The sequence below is a fragment of the Halichoeres trimaculatus genome, unplaced genomic scaffold, assembly GCF_033239565.1.
Source record: "Halichoeres trimaculatus isolate MK-OKI-2021-1 unplaced genomic scaffold, fHalTri1.1 fHalTri1_scaffold_5, whole genome shotgun sequence".
Classification (NCBI taxonomy): domain Eukaryota; kingdom Metazoa; phylum Chordata; class Actinopteri; order Labriformes; family Labridae; genus Halichoeres; species Halichoeres trimaculatus.
The window spans coordinates 36,620,351-36,643,332 of NW_027437183.1; the positions used below are offsets into that span (position 1 = coordinate 36,620,351).

Sequence of the window (22,982 nt, forward strand, 5' to 3'; positions counted from 1 at the left end):
CTGGAACGCCACCCAGGGCTAGGGCTCCTGGCCCCCTGTTGCTTCGGGGTGGGGTACAGCCCTGTATCCTGATGGCGACCACGTGACTGTAAACTCTCTCGAGGTGAAGATGGCCCCCGCTCTGGGGAGCGGCCCCACTGTCCATCACGGGAGCTCCTTGACTGACATCCCCACTCACCACAGGTGCAGCTGCAACGCCCCCTCGAAGGAGATCGGTACCACCGCTCACGGTTATCGTTCTTCCCCGCTCTCAGTCTTTGATTTTCCTCACAAATCTCTTTCATTTCCAGCCTCATGGAGCACATCTCATCAGTCAATTTGTTTACAGCTCTCTGCAGATTATCCGTCACCGACACAGACTGCACCGTCGTGGAGCCCACAGCTAGCTGGGTGACGGGGTAAGTACTCACACACTCTCTCTGCAGGGCCTCTCTGGCATTTTCACAACGCTCCGCTATAGTCAGAGCCTCCTCCAAATCCGTAGCACCCTGCTCCAGACACTTGGCTTTCAGCATCGGATCCAGGCCAGCCAGGAAGCGACGAAACTTCTCTTCTCTCTGTGCAGCTGCGCCATACTCCGGGAACGCCTCCGTCACGAGCCGGCTCACATCAGCTGCATACACCTCCAAGCTTTCGCCGGGAGCTCGTGACCGAGCAGATAAGTTAGCTCTGAAGCGGTCCAAATACTGTCTCTGGCCAAAAGCCACCCCAAGTCTCTCTTTAACAGCAGCATAATCTGACTTAACTGCTTCAGGAAGGCTGTCCCAGAGCAAAAACGCCGATTTGCACAGACGAGTAGGGAGGATGCGCAGCAGCTCTTCATCATAGTCTCTGCCGTAGCCCACGGCTGCTCGGATCGCCACCTCCAACTGTCTCACCCAGCCGAGAAAACTCTGGCTTCCATCGCCGGCGAAAGGAGTGGGCAGATCAACACATACATCCCTGCCGGGCGAACGGCCGGAGATCCTCCCCGTGCCTGGTTTCAGAGGGTCTTCGTATCCGGACCACATGGCTATCACTTGGTAAAGTCACGCAGCTCAACAGGTAAGCGGGCTAGCTATACTGAGGAAGCTAAGCTAATGAACGACAGCGAAAGCCGAGACGACACAGCGAAACAAAGACCAACTAAGCACTCACAGAAAGAACCACCGCTGCCACCAATGTAACCGAGCTTTCTGGGTTCTTTGAGTTCGGCATGTAAAGTGTATTGATGATAAAAGAGCACGTAGGCAGGGAGCTTCGGCATCCACAGCTTCCACTTTATTCCACCTCCAAACTGAGAGACCGCCACTCGTTTCTTACCACAACAACCACCGCTTTACGGCTCCTATGGCAACTCATAAGGAACATATGACTGAAAAGGCGAACTAAATACCTGATACAGACAGACTAATAGAACAATCTGTTACACTAGGAAGTGCCCCGGTTTGACCCCTTGAACAGGAATGAACGCATCCTCATCAGCAGGTGAGCGTTCGTGTGTGTGTGTGTGTGTGTGTGTGTGTGTGTGTGTGTGTGTGTGTGTGTGTGTGTGTGTGTGTGTGTGTGTGTGTGTGTGTGTGCATTTCTGGGTTATGTAGGAGCCGAGTGTGCACCCCCGGCAGCCTACCACAGGATAGTTGTGCGTGGAAGCAGGACCGCGGGTCATAAATGCGGTCCTGCTGAGAGTTATGAGCTCTGTTTGTTCTTTACTGGGGCGATGAATCATGCTCCGCGCGCTCCCGTCCCCATGCTCTCCGGCCAGGAGAGAGAGAGAGAGTCACGCGCTGAACGGGGAAGAGGAGCGCTCAGAGACGCTCCTTCACAGTCTCAGTTATGATGATCAGTAAGATATTGTTTGTTCACCACCTATAAGAAAAATGTCGGGCCAAGACAGGGGGTAGTCCCGCACCGGAGGACTTCACTCCGGCTGAGCAAATTGGTGACTAAGCGGTCTTTCATGCCAGCCCGAGAGAACCGATGGTCAGCGGGCGGTCTGTCATACCCCGTGAGCCCTGGAACTTAACCTGCTCCGGACCAGGTTTGCCGTTCAGCATCAGTTACCGGGGCAACGTGTCTGAATAAAAAGAGATCCACATTCGTAGTACGGAAAACCCAAAACTTATCCTGGAAGTAATCTCTCTAAGAGCTAATCCAGCTTCGTAATACAGGCCCCTGGACTCATTAAGAGGAACAGAAGGAATGTGGCTCCACCTGGTGGTTGGATCTGGAAAGACACTGTGTCAGACAGCAGTGTGTGTGTGTGTGTGTGTGTGTGTGTGTGTGTGTGTGTGTGTGTGTGTGTGTGTGTGTGTGTGTGTGCTTGTGTGTGCGTGTGTGTGTGTGCGCTGTGAAGCTTGATGTAATGAATGAACATGTTGTTATGTTTATGTGAAGGTGGGGGCTCTGCTATGGATCAGAGTGAGGACAGAGAGGAGGGAGCCACTCCCTCTAAAACCCTCCCTCTGTGTGGGGACCATGAGAGCCAGACCAGAGCTCAGAGGTGAGACCAGGATCTCTAACTGTCCATGGACTAACATCACTGCACCATCATTATTCACACTTACAGCTGTGTGTGTGTGTGTGTGTGTGTGTGTGTGTGTGTGTGTGTGTGTGTGTGTGTGTGTGTGTGTGTGTGTGTGTGTGTGTGTGTGTGTGTGTGTGTGTGTGTGTGTGTTTTGAAGCAAAAAGTGTCAGAATAGATCAGACTGCACTGGACCTGGACCCAGCTGTGTCTCCTTAAAGAGTGACAGGTCTATGCCTGAACCTCCTACCTTCAAATCTGTGCGTCAGTCTGATCGTCTAAAGTAAGAATCCATCTCAGCGTTTTTATCAGAATTTAAACTTTAGAAAAGTTTGTGGTAAATTTCAGAAGAACTGAAATCTGGAAGATTTTCAGTGTTTGTGATTCTGTCAGGGTCAAACATGAGAGACCAGACTCTCCTGAACCTGGACCTGGACCCAGCTGTGTCTCCTTAAAGAGTGATTGGTCTATGCCTGAACCTCCTACCTTCAAATCTGTGCGTCAGTCTGATCGTCTAAAGTAAGAATCCATCTCAGTGTTTTTATCAGAATTCAAACTTTAGAAAAGTTTGTGGTAAATTCCAGCAGAACTCAAACCTGAAAGATTTTTAGTGTTCATGTTTGTTTATCAGTGTTTGTGATTCTGTCAGGGTCAAACATGAGAGACCAGACTCTCCTGGACCTGGACCCAGCTGTGTCTCCTTAAAGAGTGATCTGTCTAATGATCGATATATTGACTTCAAAGATGGCCGACAGTCTGCTGATGAAATGTAAGAGCTTTAAAGTGTTATTATTTGCTAAACTCAGAGCGTTGTTGAACTGTTTCTGTGCTTATGATTCTTTCAGAAATAAGAGACCTGGACCTGGACCCAGTTGTGTCTCCTTAAAGAGTGATCGGTCTATGGGTTTACGTCATGATTTCAAATCTTCAGAGCTTAGTTTTGATGAAAGGTGAGTGTTTCAAAGGTAACTTCCTGTTGTTGCGTGTGAAACATTCGGCGCTAACTGTGGTAGGTGTTTTCTCTGTGAAGGTAGATAGATAGATAGATAGATAGATAGATAGATAGATAGATAGATAGATAGATAGATAGATAGATAGATAGATAGATAGATTGATAGATTGATAGATAGATAAAATACTTTATTCACCCCCGAAGGGAAATTCATGTAGTTTGGGCTCATCTTCCAAAGATTAAAGAATTAAAGACTCTGATGGCTGCAGGGAGGAACGATCTTCTGTATCTCTCAGTCCTGAAGCGCACAGACGTGAGTCGTCCACTGCTGCTGTTTCTCTGGTCAAGGATGATGTGAAGTCGGTGATCAGTGTGACGAATGATGGCCTTCTGCTTTATTTCCCGAGCAGACTGCACCATAAAACAAAACACCCGCTACCACAGACTGATAAAACATCTGCAGCAGCTTTCCACAGACATCAATTGATCTGAGCTTCCTTAAGAAAAAGAGACGGCTCTGCCCCTTCTTAAAGAGTGCATCTGTATTAAGGGACCAGTCCAACTTGTTGTCCAGATTTACACCAAGATATTTGTAGGTTGGAACCACCTCCACGTCCACCCCATGGATGTTGACTGGCTGATGGCAGAGCCCAGACTTTCGGAAATCCACAATCATTTCCTTTGTTTTTGAGGTGTTCAGTAGGAGACAATTTCTATGACTCCAGTCACAGAAAGCCTTTATCAGATCCCTGTATTCAGATTCCTGTCCATTTTGGATACACGCCACAATAGCAGTGTCATCGGAGTATTTTTGGATGTGACAGGACTCAGGGTTGTATTTGAAGTCTGCAGTATAAAGTGTGAATAGGAATGGAGCCAGAACAGTTCCTTGTGGAGCCCCTGTGCTGCTCATAACTGTCCCCGAGACGCAGTTTCCCAACCTGACAAACTGTGGCCTCTCTGTGAGATAGTCTGTGATCCAGGAGACAAAGGATGGGTTCACTCCTATGTCTTTGAGCTTATCTCTCAGTATCATGGGCTGGATGGTGTTAAATGCACTTGAAAAATCAAAGAACATAATTCTTACATAGGTGCCAGGTTCTTCTAGATAGCACAGGGCACGGTGGAGCATGTTTGTAACTGCATCATCCACTCCAATATGATTTCTATATGCAAACTGCAGAGGTTCTAGTGTGTCTTTGACCTCAAGTCTCAACAGACGTAAAAGCAGTCTCTCAAAGGTTTTCATAACATGTGAGGTGAGGGCAACTGGTCTGTAGCCGTTAAGTTCAGCTGGGCATTTGAGTTTTGGTACCGGTACAATACAAGATGTTTTCCACAGAGCCGGGACCTGACCCAACTGTAGACTCAGGTTGAAGATCCTCTGAAGGGGTTCACACAATTGGGCAGCGCAGTCCTTAAGCAGTCTTGGACACACACCATCTGGACCAGCAGCCTTCCCTGAGCACTGTCTTCCTAACTCTAACCTCACTCCTAAAGCTGTGACAGACGGTGACGGTGGAGGAGGCACAGGTGTAAGAGGGGATGTAGCAGGGGTGGTGGAGAGACACAGATGTGTAGAAGGAGCAGCAGTAGAAGAGGAAGTGGTCGCTGTGTCAAACTTGTTGAAGAACTGGTTGAATTCATTAGCACGTTCAACATCACCCACAATTGGCTGCCTTGTCTTTGTGTTATATCCAGAGATGTTGTTGATTCCTCTCCACACCTCCCGCATGTTATTATTTTGTAGTTTTCTCTCAATGTTCTTTTTATATTTCACCTTAGCCTCCCTTAATCTCCTCTTCAGCACTTTTTGCACCAGTTTGAGCCGTTCTTTGTCGCCATCTCTAAAGGCTTCCTTTTTCTGATTGAGGATATCCTTGATGTCACTTGTGATCCAGGGTTTGTTATTGGGGAAGCGGAGTACAGTCTTTGATGGTATGATTTTGTCTTTACAGAAGTTGATGTATTCAGTAAAACAGTCAACCTGTTTATCAATATCTATACTATTTTCATCTGTTTCTAACAATACATTCCAGTCTGTGCACTCAAAGCAGTCTCTCAGAGCCTCACTGGCCTCAGGTGTCCATTTTCTAACTGTTACAGTAGTTGCATGCTGCCTCAATACGCAGGGTCTGTAACAAGACTGAAGTAAAACCAGATTGTGATCCGACCTGCCCAGTGGTGGTAATGCAGTGGCACTGTATGCATCTTTGACGTTGGCATATAGAAGATCAAGTGTTCTGTTCACTCTGGTTGGGCAATTAACAAACTGTTTAAATCCAGTGAGATAAGAGGAGAGGCTAACATGGTTAAAGTCTCCAGATATTATTATGAGAGCCTCAGGATGTTGAGTCTGTAGCCTGGCAACAGTTTCTTGGATAACATCACATGGAACTTCAGCAGTTGCTTTGGGTGGAATGTACACGAGGATTGTTATTATATGACTGAATTCTCTGGGAAGGTAATATGGCCTCATCCCAACTGCCAACAGTTCAATGTCCGGACAACACATCTTCACCTTGACTGTAGTATGATCAGGATTACACCATCTCTGATTGATGTATAAAACCAGTCCTCCACCTTTTGACTTGCCACTAGCTTTGGTGTCTCTGTCCAGACATATCAGCGTGAAGCCAGGGATATCCACACAGGAATCAGAGATGTTTTGATTCAACCAGGTCTCAGTAAAGCACATGAGGCTGCACTCACGGTATACATTTTGTGTCTTCACCAGTATCTCTAGTTCATTCTTTTTGTTGGGCAGAGAGTTGACATTCCCCATGATGACTGAAGGAAGAAAGGGCTTGTATCTCCATCTCCTGGCCTTTAACTTTGCACCAGCACGACATCCTCGGAAAGGCTTCTTTATCTCAGCAGGAATAGGGTGATATCCTCCAGATTTGCTCCATCGTAATGCAAGAAGCTCCTCTCTTGAATAAACTCTCCTTCCAACAGACATATCCATGAGTTGATGTCAAAAAAAGTCCAGTATTGAGCAAAAAAAAGCAAAAAAAACCCATTAAAAGATAAAAAAATATAGCAAAAAAAGCAGAGTAATAACAGAGAGCTGCCAAACTTTGCTGCTACCGCTAAAAGCGCATCATTCGAAATCATTTGAAAGGTGAACATGTTTCAGTCTTTGTGTTTCTATCAGGATCCAACAGCAGTAAACAGGACTGGAGGCAGAAAGAGCTGGACTCAGCATGTCTCTCCATGTGTGTCCTGTGTTTGTAGGAGGATCCAGCAGATAGAGTCTATCACATGAACACTGTGTGTCACTCTGTTATGCCGCGGCCACACCAAACGCGAACACGCGAATTTACTCGCGCGAATGGCTTGTCACGCGCCGCGTGAACGCCCGAGTCTCGCCGCTGGACTTTTTTGACAAGCTGAGGCGCGAATACGCGAATGCGCGGTACTGCGCATGCGGAGTAGAGAGCTCGTTCATTTAAAGACCGAAAGTCCAAAAGAGCAGCTGAAAAACAATGAGCTGTGGTTTCCAAAGCATGACAGGAGAGTGTGTGAAAGCTTTGGAGATCACAATCAATGCCTCTGCCTCTCCCTGGTAATCCACCAGCCCTGCTTGGCTGTTCCCTGCGATCTCATCCCCGATCCCCCGAACCTCCGACCCCCCCGTACCCCCGACCCCCCGAACCCCCGACCCATGTTCCCGGAGGTCTCCCTGGGGATAATGAAGGGGTGGAGGAAAGAGAGGAGCACAGAGAACTTCCATCTTTTCCCTGGCTCTGCCCCTGCTCAAAACTCCGCTGAGGAAAACACAGTCGGACTCAGTGATGACCCGTGCAGGCAAATCCAGCTGGGAACAAATGTTTTCAGAACTTCCATTCAAAACCTGTCTCCTCAGAGACTTTCAACCAAGCCTGCTCCTGTTTTTCCGGTCTCTACAGAGTACACATGTCGTACCGTACAACTCTGGATGATGACACACCGCACAGATTGTTTTCTCCTCCATCCTCCGGCGGAGTTGGAGCCGGAGCAGGCGGCAGTTGCCCCCCCAATGTTGTCAAAACAATGACGTCGTGGGGGAATATTTTGAACTCGAGCGAATTCGCGTCTACCGCCCAAACGCGTGAACGCTCCAAACTCGCCGCGCCAAACGCGCGAAATCGCGCCGCCCGAGGCGAATCGGCGGCTAAACGTCTTTGCATTGACTTTGTATCTAATTGCGCCGCAAATTCGCGTTTGGTGTGGCCACACCATAAGAAACACTCCATGATCTTCTGTTTGTTCCTCAGAGTTCAGAGATCAGAGGCTCCCATTGGTCAGTCTGCCCAGCAGCATCACACACAGCTGGACTCCATATTGATGGTGTGTAAATGTCCAAACACAGCTCCTCCTGAGCCTCAGAGCACACACTCATTGTGTTTGGAGCTTTCTGAATGCTTTCCTGATCACACTGCAAACATCATCTCTGCCTGAATTCTCTTCACACTCAGTGTTTGACTGATTGAATGAAGCCGCACATTTCTGAGCTGCTCACACTCACAGGTCAGAGGTCATGCTGGATGCTGCTCTCACACAGACTCAGACTTTGTCAGCAGAGTTTATTTCATAGAAACTTGATTTGTAGAAGACAGGAGCATCCACAGACTAAGAGGTGGAGCAGCTTTGTGATCCAGTCTCCATGCTGGACTCTGCAGACCAGCAGGCTTTCTGTCTGTCACACATGATCTGATCTGAGCTTCTACAAGTTCAACCTGACATTTTCTTCTCTTCCAGCTGCTCCAGGAGAACATCATCAGCTTCGTAAAGAGCCAGCTGAAGGAGATCCAGAGAGCTCTGAGTCCAGATTACCCAGAATGCTTTGAGAGTCAGAGGGAGGATGAGGATGAAGAGCAGAGGAGGAGCAGAGAGGCCTTCCTGAAGATCACTCTGCACTTCCTGAGGAGAATGAAGCAGGAGGAGCTGGCTGACTGTCTGCAGAGCAGTAAGAGGATTTGAACACATTTAACATGATGGAAAGAGGAAATGGAGACAACATGGGAGAGGTTTACATTTCAAACTCTGCTCTTACCATGACGCTCACATTTGGATCACATCTATGAGCTGAGAAAAACTGTTCACAACTGATGAGCTGAAGAGATTTCAGAGAGGAGACAAATCAAATCCATCCTGATGTCTGAAAGTTGAAACTCATCAGACTGATTGTAGCTTCACATCATTCATTACATTTCTGTTTTCTTCATTCAGGAGCTGTTGTTCCAGAGTGCAGATGTAAAGTGAAGTCTGAGCTGAAGGAGAAGTTCCAGTGTGTGTTTGAGGGGATCGCTAAAGCAGGAAACCCAACCCTTCTGAACCAGATCTACACAGAGCTCTACATCACAGAGGGAGGGACTGGAGAGGTCAATGAGGAACATGAGGTCAGACAGATTGAAGCAGCATCCAGGACACCAGACAGAGCAGAAACTAGCATCAGACAAGAAGACATCTTTAAAGGCCCACCTGGAAGACAGGAACCAATCAGAAGAGTGCTGACAAAGGGAGTGGCTGGCATCGGGAAAACAGTCTTAACACAGAAGTTCACTCCGGACTGGGCTGAAGACAAAAGCAACCAGGACATCCAGTTCACATTTCCATTCCCTTTCAGAGAGCTGAATGTGCTGAAAGAGAGAAAGTTCAGCTTGGTGGAACTGCTTCATCACTTCTTCCCTCAAACCAAAGAAGCAGGACTCTGCAGGTTTGAAGAGTTCCAGGTCCTGTTCATCTTTGACGGTCTGGATGAGTGTCGACTTCCTCTGGACTTCCACAACAACCAGGTCCTGACTGATGGTACAGAGTCCACCTCAGTGGATGTGCTGCTGACAAACCTCATCAGGGGGAACCTGCTTCCCTCTGCTCGCCTCTGGATAACCACACGACCTGCAGCAGCCAATCACATCCCTCCTGAGTGTGTTGACATGGTGATAGAGGTCAGAGGGTTCACTGACCCTCAGAAGGAGGAGTACTTCAGGAAGAGATCCAGAGATGAGGATCAGGCCAGCACCATCATCTCCCACATCAAGACCTCCAGAAGCCTCCACATCATGTGCCACATCCCGGTCTTCTGCTGGATCACTGCTACAGTTCTGGAGGATGTGCTGAAGACCAGAGAGGGGGGACAGCTGCCCAGGACCCTGACTCAGATGTACATCCACTTCCTGCTGGTTCAGTCCAAAGTGAAGAGCATCAAGTATGATGGAGGAGCTGAGACTGATCCTGTCTGGAGTCCAGAGAGCAGGAAGATGATTGAGTCTCTGGGAAAACTGGCTTTTGAGCAGCTGCAGAAAGGAAACCTGATCTTCTATGAATCAGACCTGACAGAGTGTGGCATCAACATCAGAGACGCCTCTTGGTACTCAGGAGTGTTCACACAGATCTTTAGAGAGGAGAGAGGACTGTACCAGGACAAGGTGTTCTGCTTCATCCATCTGAGCGTTCAGGAGTTTCTGGCTGCTCTTCACGTCCATCTGACCTTCACCAAGTCTGGGCTCAACCTGATGGAAGAACAACAAGCAACAACATCCTTGATCTCTAAAATCTTTAGAGTCAAACCTGAACTGGAACGTCTCCATCAGAGTGCTGTGGACAAGGCCTTACAGAGTCCAAACGGACACCTGGACTTGTTCCTGCGCTTCCTCCTGGGTCTCTCTCTGCAGACCAATCAGAGTCTCCTGAGAGGTCTGCTGACACAGACAGGAAGTAACTACTGGACCAATTTGAATACAGTCGAGTACATCAAGAAGAAGATCAGTGAGGATGTGTCTGCAGAGCAAAGCATCAACCTGTTCCACTGTCTGAATGAACTGAATGATCGTTCTCTAGAAGAGCAGATCCAACAGACCCTGAGATCAGGACGTCTGTCCACAGATCGACTGTCTCCTGCTCAGTGGTCAGCTCTGGGCTTCATCTTACTGTCCTCAGACAAAGATCTGGACCTGTTTGACCTGAATAAATACTCTGCTTCAGAGGAGGCTCTTCTGAGGCTGCTGCCAGTGATCAGAGCTGCAAACAAAGCTGAGTGAGTGAATGAGTGAATGAGTGAATGAGTGAGACATCTGAAACAGAATTAATTCTGTTCATGACACTGAAAACATCTGTTTGTTCTCTTTCCATGATCTCCTTCAGGCTGAGTGGATGTAACCTGTCAGAGAGAAGCTGTGAAGCTCTGTCCTCAGTCCTCAGCTCACAGTCCTCCAGACTCAGAGACCTGGACCTGAGACACAACGACCTGCAGGATTCAGGAGTCCAGACTCTGTGTGCTGGACTGAAGAGTCCACACTGCAAACTGGAAACTCTCAGGTCAGGGTGAAACTTAACATAGAATTTTACTGTCAGAGAAAATAACCCAGTGATTCATAAAGCCTCACATGACTGAAGTTGCTCAAAATGTTAATGACGAAAGGTCTGGAAAGTCAACACATTCAGTCAATCTTTACTAAAGTCTGAAAAAAATCAGGCTAGTCTTAAAAAGAAGTTATAATGATTATAAAGAAAGAGAAACATACATGGCTTTCAATCTTTTGTAATTTACTAAATTCAGAAAATGTTCATGTCTTCAAAGGTTTCATGGATGTAACCTGTCAGAGAGAAGCTGTGAAGCTCTGTCCTCAGTCCTCAGCTCACAGTCCTCCAGGCTCAGAGACCTGGACCTGAGTAACAACAACCTGCAGGATTCAGGAGTCCAGACTCTGTGTGCTGGACTGAAGAGTCCACACTGCAAACTGGAAACTCTCAGGTCAGGTCTTTGGCTCATCCTGCTTGAGGTCAGAGATAAAGAAATGGTGATAATCAGTGGACTTTTTCTTATTGCCTGATTCTTTTTCTAACCTCAGACTGTCAGGATGTCTGATCACAGAGAGAGGCTGTGCTTCTCTGGCCTCAGCTCTGAGCTCCAACCCCTCACACCTGAGAGAGCTGGACCTGAGCTACAATCATCCAGGAGACTCAGGAGTGGAGCAGCTTTCTGCTGGACTTGAGGATCCACTCTGCAGACTGGACACACTGAGGTAAAAGCAGACAACAAGAGCTCAAAGACTGAATCTGTTTGATTCTTTTCAGAGCAGTGATTGGAGCTGAACCAGGAAACACACAGAGCAGCAGAAGAGCATCAAATAGAAAAACTCTGTTTAATAGAAACAGCAGCATGTCTTCACTTCTTTGATGGTTCTGTTCTCTACAGAAAAAGTCCATCTGAGCGTTCATCCACTAATAATGTGTGTGAGCAGAAAGAAGGCAGATGTTCCATGGTCAGATCATCAGGATGATTGAAAAGATGGAGAAATAGAAAGAGCTCATCTCTAGGAGACAGTGCTGTCTGATCAAATGAACAAGATCAAATATCATAGAGGTGAATTTTTCCTCCTGACTCCTAAAAAGAGCGACTACTTTAAAGAGACAGGTCAGAGGTAGAGCAGGATTTGGCCTTCCTCATTTCAAAGAGGACATGAGAAGCAGAACGTGGACTTTATGGATCCAAAGAGCAACAGGCAGCCTTTGCTTTTTGACTCTTTTTCTTCTTCTTTTTCTTCTTCTTTTCCTCCAGGATCTCCACACTGTCAGAAAAAGTCACAGAGTGATGGAGACAGTTGGCTCAGATGAGTTTCAGCCTGTTTCTCTGTCACAGGGACAAACTGAGGATCACTGCTTCATGTTGAGCAGCAGTTAGGACTCATGTTGGACAGAAAATCACTCTGACTGTGTTTCTTCCTCCAGGGTGGACCATGGTGGACAGCAGAGGTTAAAACCTGGTCTGAAGAAGTGTAAGTGTGGAATCAGTTTGACTCCTGATGAGCAAACAGCAGACTGTCAGCTAACAAAGAATGAAGCCTTCAGGTGTGTCTGATGATAAACTGCTGCTGTGTTGTGTCTTTTTCTCTCCATCAGATTTCTGTGAACTCACTCTGGACTCAAACACAGCTCACAGAGAGCTCAGACTGTCTGAAAACAACAGGAAGGTGACACATGTGGAAGAAGATCAGTCATATCCTGATCATCCAGACAGATTTGACCGCTTTGAGCAGCTGCTGTGTAGAGATGGTCTGACTGGGCGCTGTTACTGGGAGGTGGAGTGGAAAGGATGGGTTGATATATCAGTGAGTTACAGAGGAATCAGAAAGAAAGGAAACAGTTCTGATTGTCTATTTGGATGGAACGATAAGTCCTGGAATCTGTTTTGCTCTGACGAATTTTACTCTGTCTGGCATGGTCACAGAAGAACAGACCTCCGTCCCTCTCCGTCCTCTGACTCTGACAGAGTAGCAGTGTATGTGGACTGTCCTGCTGGCACTCTGTCCTTCTACAGAGTCTCCTCTGACTCACTGATCCACCTCCACACATTCAGCTCCACCTTCACTGAACCTCTCTATCCTGGGTTTGGGTTCTGGTCTCTTGGTTCCTCAGTGAGTGTGTGTTCCTCAGTGAGTGTGTGTTCCTCAGTGAGTGTGTGTGTTCCTCAGTGAGTGTGTGTTCCTCAGTGAGTGTGTGTGTTCCTCAGTGAGTGTGTGTTGTGTGTAGGAGGGAGAGTCTCCTCCTCTCTACACAAACACAAACAGCTGCTGAAGAAGAGTTTAGCCTCTGCACTAACACACACAAACTTCAGCTGATCCTTTGACTCTTTCTATCCTGTCACATCAGTCTGAATGTTATCAAAGAGCAGGACTCAGAGGAAAACTGGATCACTCAACTTTACTCATTTATATCTCTATGATGAAAAAATCATTCAGACTTTTCTCTTTGATGTATTTTAGCTTTGACTCATATATTAGACAAACTGTTTACTTAAATTATCACTCCTGCCAAAAAGCTTGGATCAGAACAGTCAGAACAACCTGCGCCTCAATACGTCCAAGACCAAGGAGCTAGTGGTCGACTATACGAGAAAGAAAACTGACATTCAACCACTCATCATCAACGGGGACAGAGTGGAGCATGTGTCACACTTCTGTTTCCTGGGTGGACAGCACAGAGGTGCTTAAAAAGGTGCAGCAGAGGCTTCACTTCTTGAGGGTACTAAGGCCGTACAGAAACCGCTTGTGTCCTTTAACAGCATTGAGTCAGTACTGACATACTGTTTGTGTGTGTTGTTCACCAGCTGCACAGTGTCCCAGAGAACTGCGCTTTGGGGGTGATTGACACAGCCCAGAAAATCGTGGGCTGCCTCCTCCCCTCACTGGACAAACTGCACAGTGCTCTCTGTTTTAACAGAGCTAAGAAAATTGTAAAGGACACTTTTCACTTAAATGTTTGAACTGCTGCCATCAGGCAGATGGTACAGGACAATCAAAACAAGAACAAACATTAAAAAAAGGTTTCTATCCAACAGCAATAACCACCCTCAATGCCACAGAAAACAAGTGTTAACAGCACTTAACACAGTTTTGGGATTGTGCAATGGCAAATGAATGACTTTTTGTATTATTGTTTTATATTAATTACTGCTGTTTTACTGTTGTGTGTGTGTTATGTTGTAGTTTTAATGTTGGACCAACTGTATGGCACTTTTTAATTTTGTTGTGCATTTTACGTGTCACAATGACAATAAATTCTATCTATCTATCTATCTATCTATCTATCTATCTATCTATCTATCTATCTATCTATCTATCTATCTATCAGCTGTTTGAGGAGCCACTTTTTAAGCAACGGTCTTGTGAGTTCCACCACGTTGTCCTCTGTCACCCTGAGAAGTGCCTTCATACAAGCAGGAATCACGAAGCTTGGACATCTGACAAAAACACCTGTCCAGAGACTGGCTCAACTGACTGGCTTTAGGTCAACCAGAGTGCTGCAGAAGCTGGTGAAGGAGGTGTGGCAGTCTCTGTCGGGGCCCCTCAGGGGCCTTGCTCTGTGTAGAGGTCTGGCGGAATGTTGGACAGACAGCCATGGATACATCTTCCCATCTCTGTGAGTCATGCCGTGGGTGACTGGAGGGAGGACAGTGGACTGTTGCTGTTGCTGAGGAGTCCAGTACTGGGGACTTTGAGCTCGTGCATAGGGAAGCAGATTTACCTGAGCTGCATGAAAGTGCTGAACCTGCGATCCCTCACCCGAGTCAGGGAGTCCAGGTGGACTGAGGTTTTGGCTCAGGCTTTTCCTCTAATGGCAGCTATAAGCCTCCTGTGGAGAAACGTGTGGCTGATCTCCAGTGGAGGATTATACATGGAGCAATAGCTACGAACAGATACAGAGCTCAGACAGAGACCACAGAGCACCTGGTGCTGTCCTGTCACAGACTGACTGGGCTTTTTAAAACACTGAAGGAGTGGGTGGGGGGTTTGGGAGAGGTTTTCTCTTTTCCCTTGTCTTTGGTCCCAAATACACTCCCAAAAAGAGGCAAACTCTGGTGCTGATGAACTTCATTTTTGAAAGTGCCAAACTAGCGACTAGGCGACCCCTTCAGCTTGAATATCATCCAGGCTGTACTGCACTGCCTTATGCTGATGCTGGACGCTCAGGGTAGGCTCTGCCACCGTCTCTGCCACCATGCAAGGACATGACTCCCGGCACGGTCTTCTGGAAAGAGCATCGGCATTCTGGTTGTGTCTCCCTGGCCGATGGATCACCTGGAAGTCGTACTCAGCCAGTTTCTCCAGCCAGCGGGCAAGCTGGCCCTCTGGTTCTTTCAGCCTGGTCAACCAGCGCAGGCTGCTGTGATCAGTCCGGAGGGTGAATGATCTCCCCAGCAGATATTGCCTGAAGTGTGACGTAAATTCCACCCCTGCCAGGAGCTCACGTCTTGTGGTGCTGTAATTTTGCTCTGTAGCTGACAGCCGCCTGCTCCGTACTGTCCTACAAAGGAAAAAGGCAGTAACTTCTTTGCATGCAGAACTGAGAAAAATGACTTTAAAGTTTTCTCATTGTCCAGCCAAAATAGTTGTAGGCAGATTGTTTTGTATGTGGCAATTTTTTAGCCTTATATTAGCTTATTCTTTCTACATATTTATCCTGACCACTGATTTGACTTTTGACCCTTATTTGGAAGTTACTGTATTCTTCCTTTGCATAGTTTACAAAAACATAGTGGGTAATACCAAAGCAAAAAGCAGTAACTACCATTTTATCTCATCACTTTAGTTTTAAAAAGCTGTATAATGACAAATATGATAAAATCCCTAGTCTGATAATGATATACAATGAAATAAAAACCTGTTCTGATTAAATATGACAATGATTGCTTTATTTCAATTCATCAGTAAACCTTTTTGATGTTGTTACAGTATGCAGTAGGTCTGTTTTTATAATAGCTGAATCATAATATGCCAACAGGTTAAATGCAGGTAGTTGACTGAATGACATGAATCAAGAAAAAAGAAATACATTTCAAACGAGTCAACATTGTAATGATTTACAGTACATTAAATTAATGATTGAATACAAAGTAGTAACATATCAGGCTCTAATTTCGTGGCGCAGCGCAGGGGGCGCAAGCCTGGCGCAGCCTGCGCAGTGCTAATTTCGTGCAGCGCACCGCCGTGCGCTGCCAATTTGACAATTTGGTAGACCGTCTGCGCAGAGATGGGTGTGACGGCGCGCCAGGGGGAGTTGACGGCGCGCCAGGGGGAGGTGTCAGCAGATTCATGTTGGCGCAGTGACAATTTCGTGCCAAAAAAGTGCGCTGAAAGCTCGCCAGCTCCAACCTGGTCTATCCTCGGCGCAAGGCGGAGCGCACCCCACGCAGCTGTAATTTGGTGACAGGCGCACATGTGCGCACATGTCAACAAAGCCTCAGAGGCAGGTTTCCAGAGTGTCAGGCACATTTTAATGCAATAAACAATCACAGTAATCACTATTTAATGTAAGTGTCTGAACCAGCATATACATTTATATCTATATTAACTGTCCCATCACATCTGATGTCAGATTAAAGCCGTTTGTCATAATGGAAAGTTAACCTGACAGCAGCTGGAAGTTTGACGCACGTCTTACAATTAAACAATAAACAGCCTCAACATCTGATACTGAGTATATATCTGGTTCTCTCATTTCATTTAATTCAAAGAAAAGAGGGAGAGAAAAGACGAAGAGAAAAGAGACAAAATAAATGTATGTCACTCAGGATTTACCCGTGATTTCCCATATTTCTCTGTTTTAGTCTTTATTTTTAACCTGATCTAAAAAGATGGAGTACATTATTGTAAGGAGGATGAGGTGGAGACACTGGGAGAGTATACAGTATATCACCAAAGGTTCTGCTTGGCGATGACAAATCAGGAGTGCAGGTGGATCAAAAGTATTCTGAATGGATAAGCCAGCTGTGTAACTGTGTCTTCATTTTGTACTCCTATTAATGACAAAGGAACAGATTAAATCTGTCCTGGGAGCTGGCCCACAAGGTGACGCGCGTCGTGTCCGATGCGCCCGCTGTCCATTTACCTGCTGCAGGCACAGCGGCTCTGACCGTCTCTGCTACCAGCACTCTCTCCGCGGTGCTGGAGATCACTCAGACCAATCAGACGCTGCCCCTCGGCCACAGGGCATTTAAAGGCAAGGAGAGGCGCTCATTTGATTGGTTAAAACACCGCTCGGCTGTGATAAACCCACTCACGGCTTTTCTCCTCCCTCTCTGCCATTTGCGCGGAGGGAGGCGTGGACGCGCAGCTCTGTGCTCATCTGCGCCTGGACTGCGCCTCTCTTGGCACTGCAGGAAACTTGCAAAGTGCGCACGGCGAAGGACAGGTGCGCCTGCGCCTGCGCCTGGTCTACGAAATTAGAGCCCACCATGTTCAAATATATTTTAAGTGCATGGGAATGGGGCACTCAACTTAGAACTTCAATTGGCAAAATGGAAAGAATTATATACAGAAACATCATGGATAAACATAAACTTTGAAAAAATATTAACTCTTGGGCAGGGTGGGGGTGAGGGAAATTGGAACATAATGCATTAACAGATTTCATATCTGCACTTTTCATTTCATGTTTTTATGTTTTGTTATTTCTATTCCTCACTCCACAGCGTTGCTCACAGGAAGTGAACACCAGAAATCTCTTCTGTTTGGGGGCATAAAGGGACAGAGATTTATGATGATGTTGCTCTTCTGGACCTCTTTAACCCCCCTGTCCTGTGGTCTCAGGGCAATGGGCACCTTCGATTCGAACTTCTTCTGGAGGAAGTCCAACTCAGTGAAGAGAGTGTGGGACAGTTTGTAGAATAGGCTCCTAGAGCCACGTTGCACCTGAACCTCTGCCATTTCAGCTAGTTTTGGTGCCTTTGCCTTCTTTATCTTGAAAGAGGAATGGCCATCCCCCCCATTTCAGCACTTTGGCATTTTTCATTTCAACTACTTCCACCTTCCTAGAGTTGGAGCTTGCAACCTCACTGACAAAGTCCTCAAAGTCGTACACTGCTCCACCAGCACAATTTTTCATTTGCTGCTCAACACCATGGTGGAGACTGTCAGCACTCATGAAGGTGTTTGTCCTCGCTCAAAGTATTTTAGAGTGATATCCTGTCTAGAGGTGGTATCAGCATTAACCAGACAGACCAGGGAGGATAGCAGGCACCAATTTTTGTTTTGGGCACTGCAGTTGTCCACCCAGGAGATGCTGTGGCAAATGTCTCTCTCCTTCTCCAGTGCAGTCGCATATGCAGATGTGATCTCCACTGCACTTCGCCCTGCTTTGCCCTCATGCCAGACCACAGAGATTGTGGTTTTTTTATTTTCCTTCTTGCCTACTGAGGCAAAAGTCTCATGAAATGCCACAATGTGCTTTGTGAATATTGATTTCTTCACACCTGGCATGTGAGGAAGCATGATAACCTTCTGAAGGTCCACACTCCTCACAGATGTCTCCTCAGGCCAGTCCTTCTCCACATCAGCCTAGTACTGCATCCTGCTCTCCACAGCAGATTCCTTATGTTCATGCCACTTCTGGCACTTCAGGCAGTCCATGACATTGGCATCACCATTGTGGTCACCTTTCACATGCTGATCCTGCAGCAGACAGTCCTCACATTCTTCCTCTCCAAGTTTTGCAAAGCTAATGTTTTTCTCTTTTACAGCTTTGCGGTAGCTTTCATATGAGCAGCTGTTGCCCCTCTCCAAGAAATCTGCATACATCAGCTCGATGTTAATATCACTTGGAAGGTAGCGGCGATTTGGAGCATGCTTCCTCCTGTAGTGGCTCACAGATGGGTTAAATGACTCGATGTGCTCATTCAAGGGCTCCATATTCAATTTATTTGTTGGCACATTCCTCCCTCTCTGGTCCTTTGGTGGAGCCAGGTGAGTTGTGTTTGACCTGCCCATCATGGTGATGACCAAGCTGTCATTCTTGGGGTGGTACCCCAAAGTGGACAAAAAAAAATGGCTTACACGCTTGTTTTGGTACCCCACTGTGATCCTGTAGCCTGTAGACAAATGATCGGCCACGGCGACTATTTGTGCCCACAGTCACTTTCTTAGTGGGGAGCTGAGTGACAGTGTGGAATATCCAGGATCTCTTTTCTGAGCAGGTCATGTCCTAGTATTTTTTTCCATATGTCCTTCCGCCTCTCCTCTAGAATCCTCTCTGTACATCTCCTCCTGCATTTTGCACCACAGGGCTCTCTCATTGGTGTGGGACATGCAGAAAAAACCACCAGAAAAACCCTTTCTTATTACGAAATGAAATTAGCTGGTGTCGAAACTAAAACAGACTCATTTTGTCAAATAAAAGACGTTAACTCGCCAACAAAAACACGAAGTGACAGCAAACCAGATCTCAAATCATACACTTAATACTACTTTTTAACGTCCATGAAGCTTTTTTAAAGTTCACATGACATTTCCATGAATTTCCACTCGTTTTCAAAGCGTACAAACCTGAATAAAGAGGAGAGAGGTGGCGGGTCTTCTTTTCACTGCAGCTTCGCTCTGTGTAGAACAGTGTTTCTCAATTCCGGTCCTGGGGCCCCCCTGCCCTGCATGTTTTAGATGTTACCCTACTCCAGCACACCTGATTCAAATGAATGGCTCGTTGTCAGGCTCAAGCAGATCTTGATGACGAGCTGATCATTTGAATCAGGTGTGTTGGATTCAGGTAACATTTAAAACATGCAGGGCAGGGGGTCCCCAGGACCGGAATTGAGAAACACTGGTGTAGAGGGAAGAAGCAGCGACGGTCCGTTATCAGAGAGTCCCTGCACAGCGCCACACTGCCACCTACTGGAGAGAAGCACACATTGAATCATACTCAAACCCCTCAGTCACACACAGAGCTTCAACCTGACGTTCTGGCTCATAATCAGCTGATTTCAGCTCTATTGAGACAGTTTCTGTGAGGACACTTTGTGATTCCATTCTTAGCATGAATTACAAATCATAACCCAGCATATGATCCATTTCTGAACTCCTAAAGGTTTCTTCTTTCTTTAAATGAAGGAATAAATGGTGTCTGACTTTCCCTTTAATGAAATTGACACAAAATTATTATGTCGTGATGTTTTTGGTCATTTAGGAGAGCAAGTGAGATATAACGTGACACATCTCATTACTGTGGACCTTTGCCTTAATTCTCTGTATTGCCTGTAACTCTGAAAAATCAGATGTTAAAAAAATCTGGAAAATCTTGACACAGGCTGAAATCCAATTCACCACTGCATTTGGAAGAAGAAAAAAAAATTAAACATGAAATGTTTAATAAAACACATTTAACTTCAGTGTTTTGTGATTCAGATGCATCACAGGTACCAATCTGTGTGAGATGTTCATGGTTTACTCCTGCACATGCATTTGTAAATACTTTACACATTTGCAAAAGTTTTTAGACATTTGTGGATTGACTCACACATTTGTGGATCAGCTCATGTATTTGTGGATGCATTTACACACACACAAATTTGCAATTGTAAATTTTGGGACTGATCTGACTCCATAGTCTGTGTTGAGTTTGAGAAAGCTTAAGCAAAGCTGGTAAATGTCTCGAGGCTTTATTACAGCAGTATGCTCAACACATGCCAACACATATGGCAATGATGACAATACTTAGATACTAAAAACTATTTCATTCATTGCTCTTCGTACACATTCACACATTCACATTCAGCTAAGTTGTTGTGTGAACCAGTTTGTCACAGTGGGCCAGTTGCACAGAGTGTGGGTGGGCTTTTTTCTGACAGTTTGGGATTGGATGGACGCCAGGGTTGATCTGGTCTCCCTCAATTTTTTTTTAAATGATGCATTTAACGATGAGCCCTCCTTCAATCTGATTTTTCTTTAGGGGAGGTGAGGTGAAGCTGGCCTCTGAACTGACAGAGAAGGCATGAGAGACACAGTGTAAAACACAATGGGCCTGATCTGAGAAAGGTTTGCATGTATTAAACATGTGAAAACAGTAGACTGTATAATTAACGGAAGTAGTCTCCCTGATGTCATCATATCATCCCCCCACAGTGTGTGCAGATAGTAAGATAAGTGATTCAGACAGGAGACGTTTGATGAACCAGGCTGTAAAAAGGTTCATTCCTGCTTAGAAAACTTGTTTTATTTTTACTTATTTATATATATATTGTGTTTGTGACTTCTGGTACTTCCAGAGCCAGCCTCAAGCAGACACTGGAGAATCAGTGGGTTTTTATCACTTCAGCATCGTCTCATATTTTTAGACTAGAGGTTGCCGCTTGATGCAAACTTGATGCTGTGTGCAAAGCTGATTTACATGAAGGATTGCGTCTGTCAAATGGGTGAAATAGCACATGCAATCCATTTAGCTTGTTTGTGTTCATGAGTAGAATATATGCAGATCATCTGCACAAAATTCTGGCAGGAGGAGATGCAACTGTCATCATTTAGCATCCACAAATGCTGTAAACAGGCAACAGAAGTGAGTCAGACTGCAGGCGTATCTGGTGTATTTGAGGCTTAAAGCAATACCAGGGTCAGCAGGAGGTAGAGGTGGGCGGATCGATCCAAATATCATTAATATCGATACGTTGGTAATGGTATCAGATGATACCAGTGTAAAAATATCGATACTCCAGTTAAATTGTTTCTCCTGCATGCACTGACTGCTGCGGTTTTATAAAAGTGGAGACCTGAAAAGAAAAGAATTCCACACATAACAATGTGGTGGGGAAAAAACTGTTACTGTTCTTTTGTTTCTGAACACAAATGTTAGTTATGACACTAAAGTATTTTGTAGTCGACACTAAACTTTGCCCAAATTCTGTTCTAGGTTTTAACAACATAATCAAAAGAAAAAATCTCAAAAACACCTAAAGGTCAGCAGTTTGATGACACATCAACCCTAATAATATAAAAGTATCGGTATCGGAGATACTGGCCCTGTATTTACTTGGTATCAGGTCACTACCAAAATTCCCAGTATCGCCCTCCTCTTCTGAAGGGGAAGGAAGAAAGAAATGTGAGGTCAGAGAGGAACAGGAAGCAGGAGGAGGAGTTAAAAATGTCATGAATCATGTTTCCAGTTTGGAAGGACAGGCTCTCAACATGGATTCAGAAACACTGCAGATATTCTGACTGTGGTCTAGTTTTTAAACTTATCTTAATGTTTTTAATGTTTAATAATCACCTCTATGATAATGTTTGTGTATCTGCTCTCTAGCTGATAATAATAGCTCTGTTAGCTCTGTTAGCTCTTTGAATCTTCCATGGTGTGACTTCTCTGCTTTCTATGGGGCTCTGTGATATTTTTAATGACCAGAACTTCAGCCTCTTTAGGCCTTCTATCTTTTTTTGACGTTTTTTTTTTCCAATTAAGAAACAAAACCTCGTCTAGAAGGGAGTCCTTGGCGAGACAGCTGCATAAAAAGTTTCACACAGAGAGTTTGACAGAACAACAGACAGTAACAAGTAAAACATTAAAAATAAACTAAATGTGCTCAAGATGATCAGATGGCGCTACCCAAGTAGCTGCCTGTTGCAGCAGCTCTCTCGTCTTTGTCCGTTTCTTGTAATTTCTTCGTCTCTTTTTCGTAATCTTTGTATTTGGAGTGGATCATCACTTTGTATGGTTCATTGTTGGTCACGGACACCAAACTTTTTGTGGCTTCGGCGGTATTTTTTACTACTTTTCTCCTGTGTTTGTCTGGAGATCCTACATATAACCATGACTGCATTGTTTACATGTGAAATTAGCTGTTAGCAGCCTGTAGCATGTCAATGCTAACTAGTGTAGGGCTTGATGATTTCCCTTGAGCTGGGGAGAAGGAGGTGAGGACGACGTGCTGGTTCTCAGATGTGAGCTGGGAGGTGACGACGTGGACCTGTCCTTCCATCCATCGTTGTTGGGAACGTGGGATCTCGCCCCGGGGGATGGATGAGCTAGCTGTGCTAGCCCAGCGGCATCGTGCTGTTCACGGACGTGGCTGACGGAGCTGACATCGAACGCCGCTACACATCGGAGGAGCTTCGCCTGCTGTGAGCAGACAGGATCCAGGAGACAGAGACTGAACAGACTGCTGGGGAGGCTCAGTCCTGGACCCTGTGGAGGTGGAGACTGGCTGGGCTGGAGAGTGGTGAACGAGTGGTGGACGGGATGTCGTCATTTAATTTCTTATGGACATTTTTGCACTTTCTATACTCT

The 22,982-nt window shown here is 45.9% G+C and overlaps 1 protein-coding gene across 1 annotated transcript; it reads left to right on the top strand.

Annotated features, from left to right (window-relative positions):
• Positions 1-1,410: 1,410 nt before the first annotated feature.
• LOC141790157 (uncharacterized) lies at positions 1,411-13,874 on the top strand. The gene is made up of 13 exons (XM_074669834.1): positions 1,411-1,467; positions 2,377-2,482; positions 2,664-2,786; positions 2,897-3,007; positions 3,135-3,272; positions 7,715-7,787; positions 8,199-8,406; positions 8,670-10,476; positions 10,584-10,757; positions 11,020-11,193; positions 11,291-11,464; positions 12,171-12,217; positions 12,342-13,874. The coding sequence occupies exons 1-13, from the start codon at positions 1,446-1,448 to the stop codon at positions 12,914-12,916; spliced, it is 3,732 nt and encodes a 1,243-aa protein (XP_074525935.1). The 5' UTR covers positions 1,411-1,445; the 3' UTR covers positions 12,917-13,874.
• Positions 13,875-22,982: the final 9,108 nt, after the last annotated feature.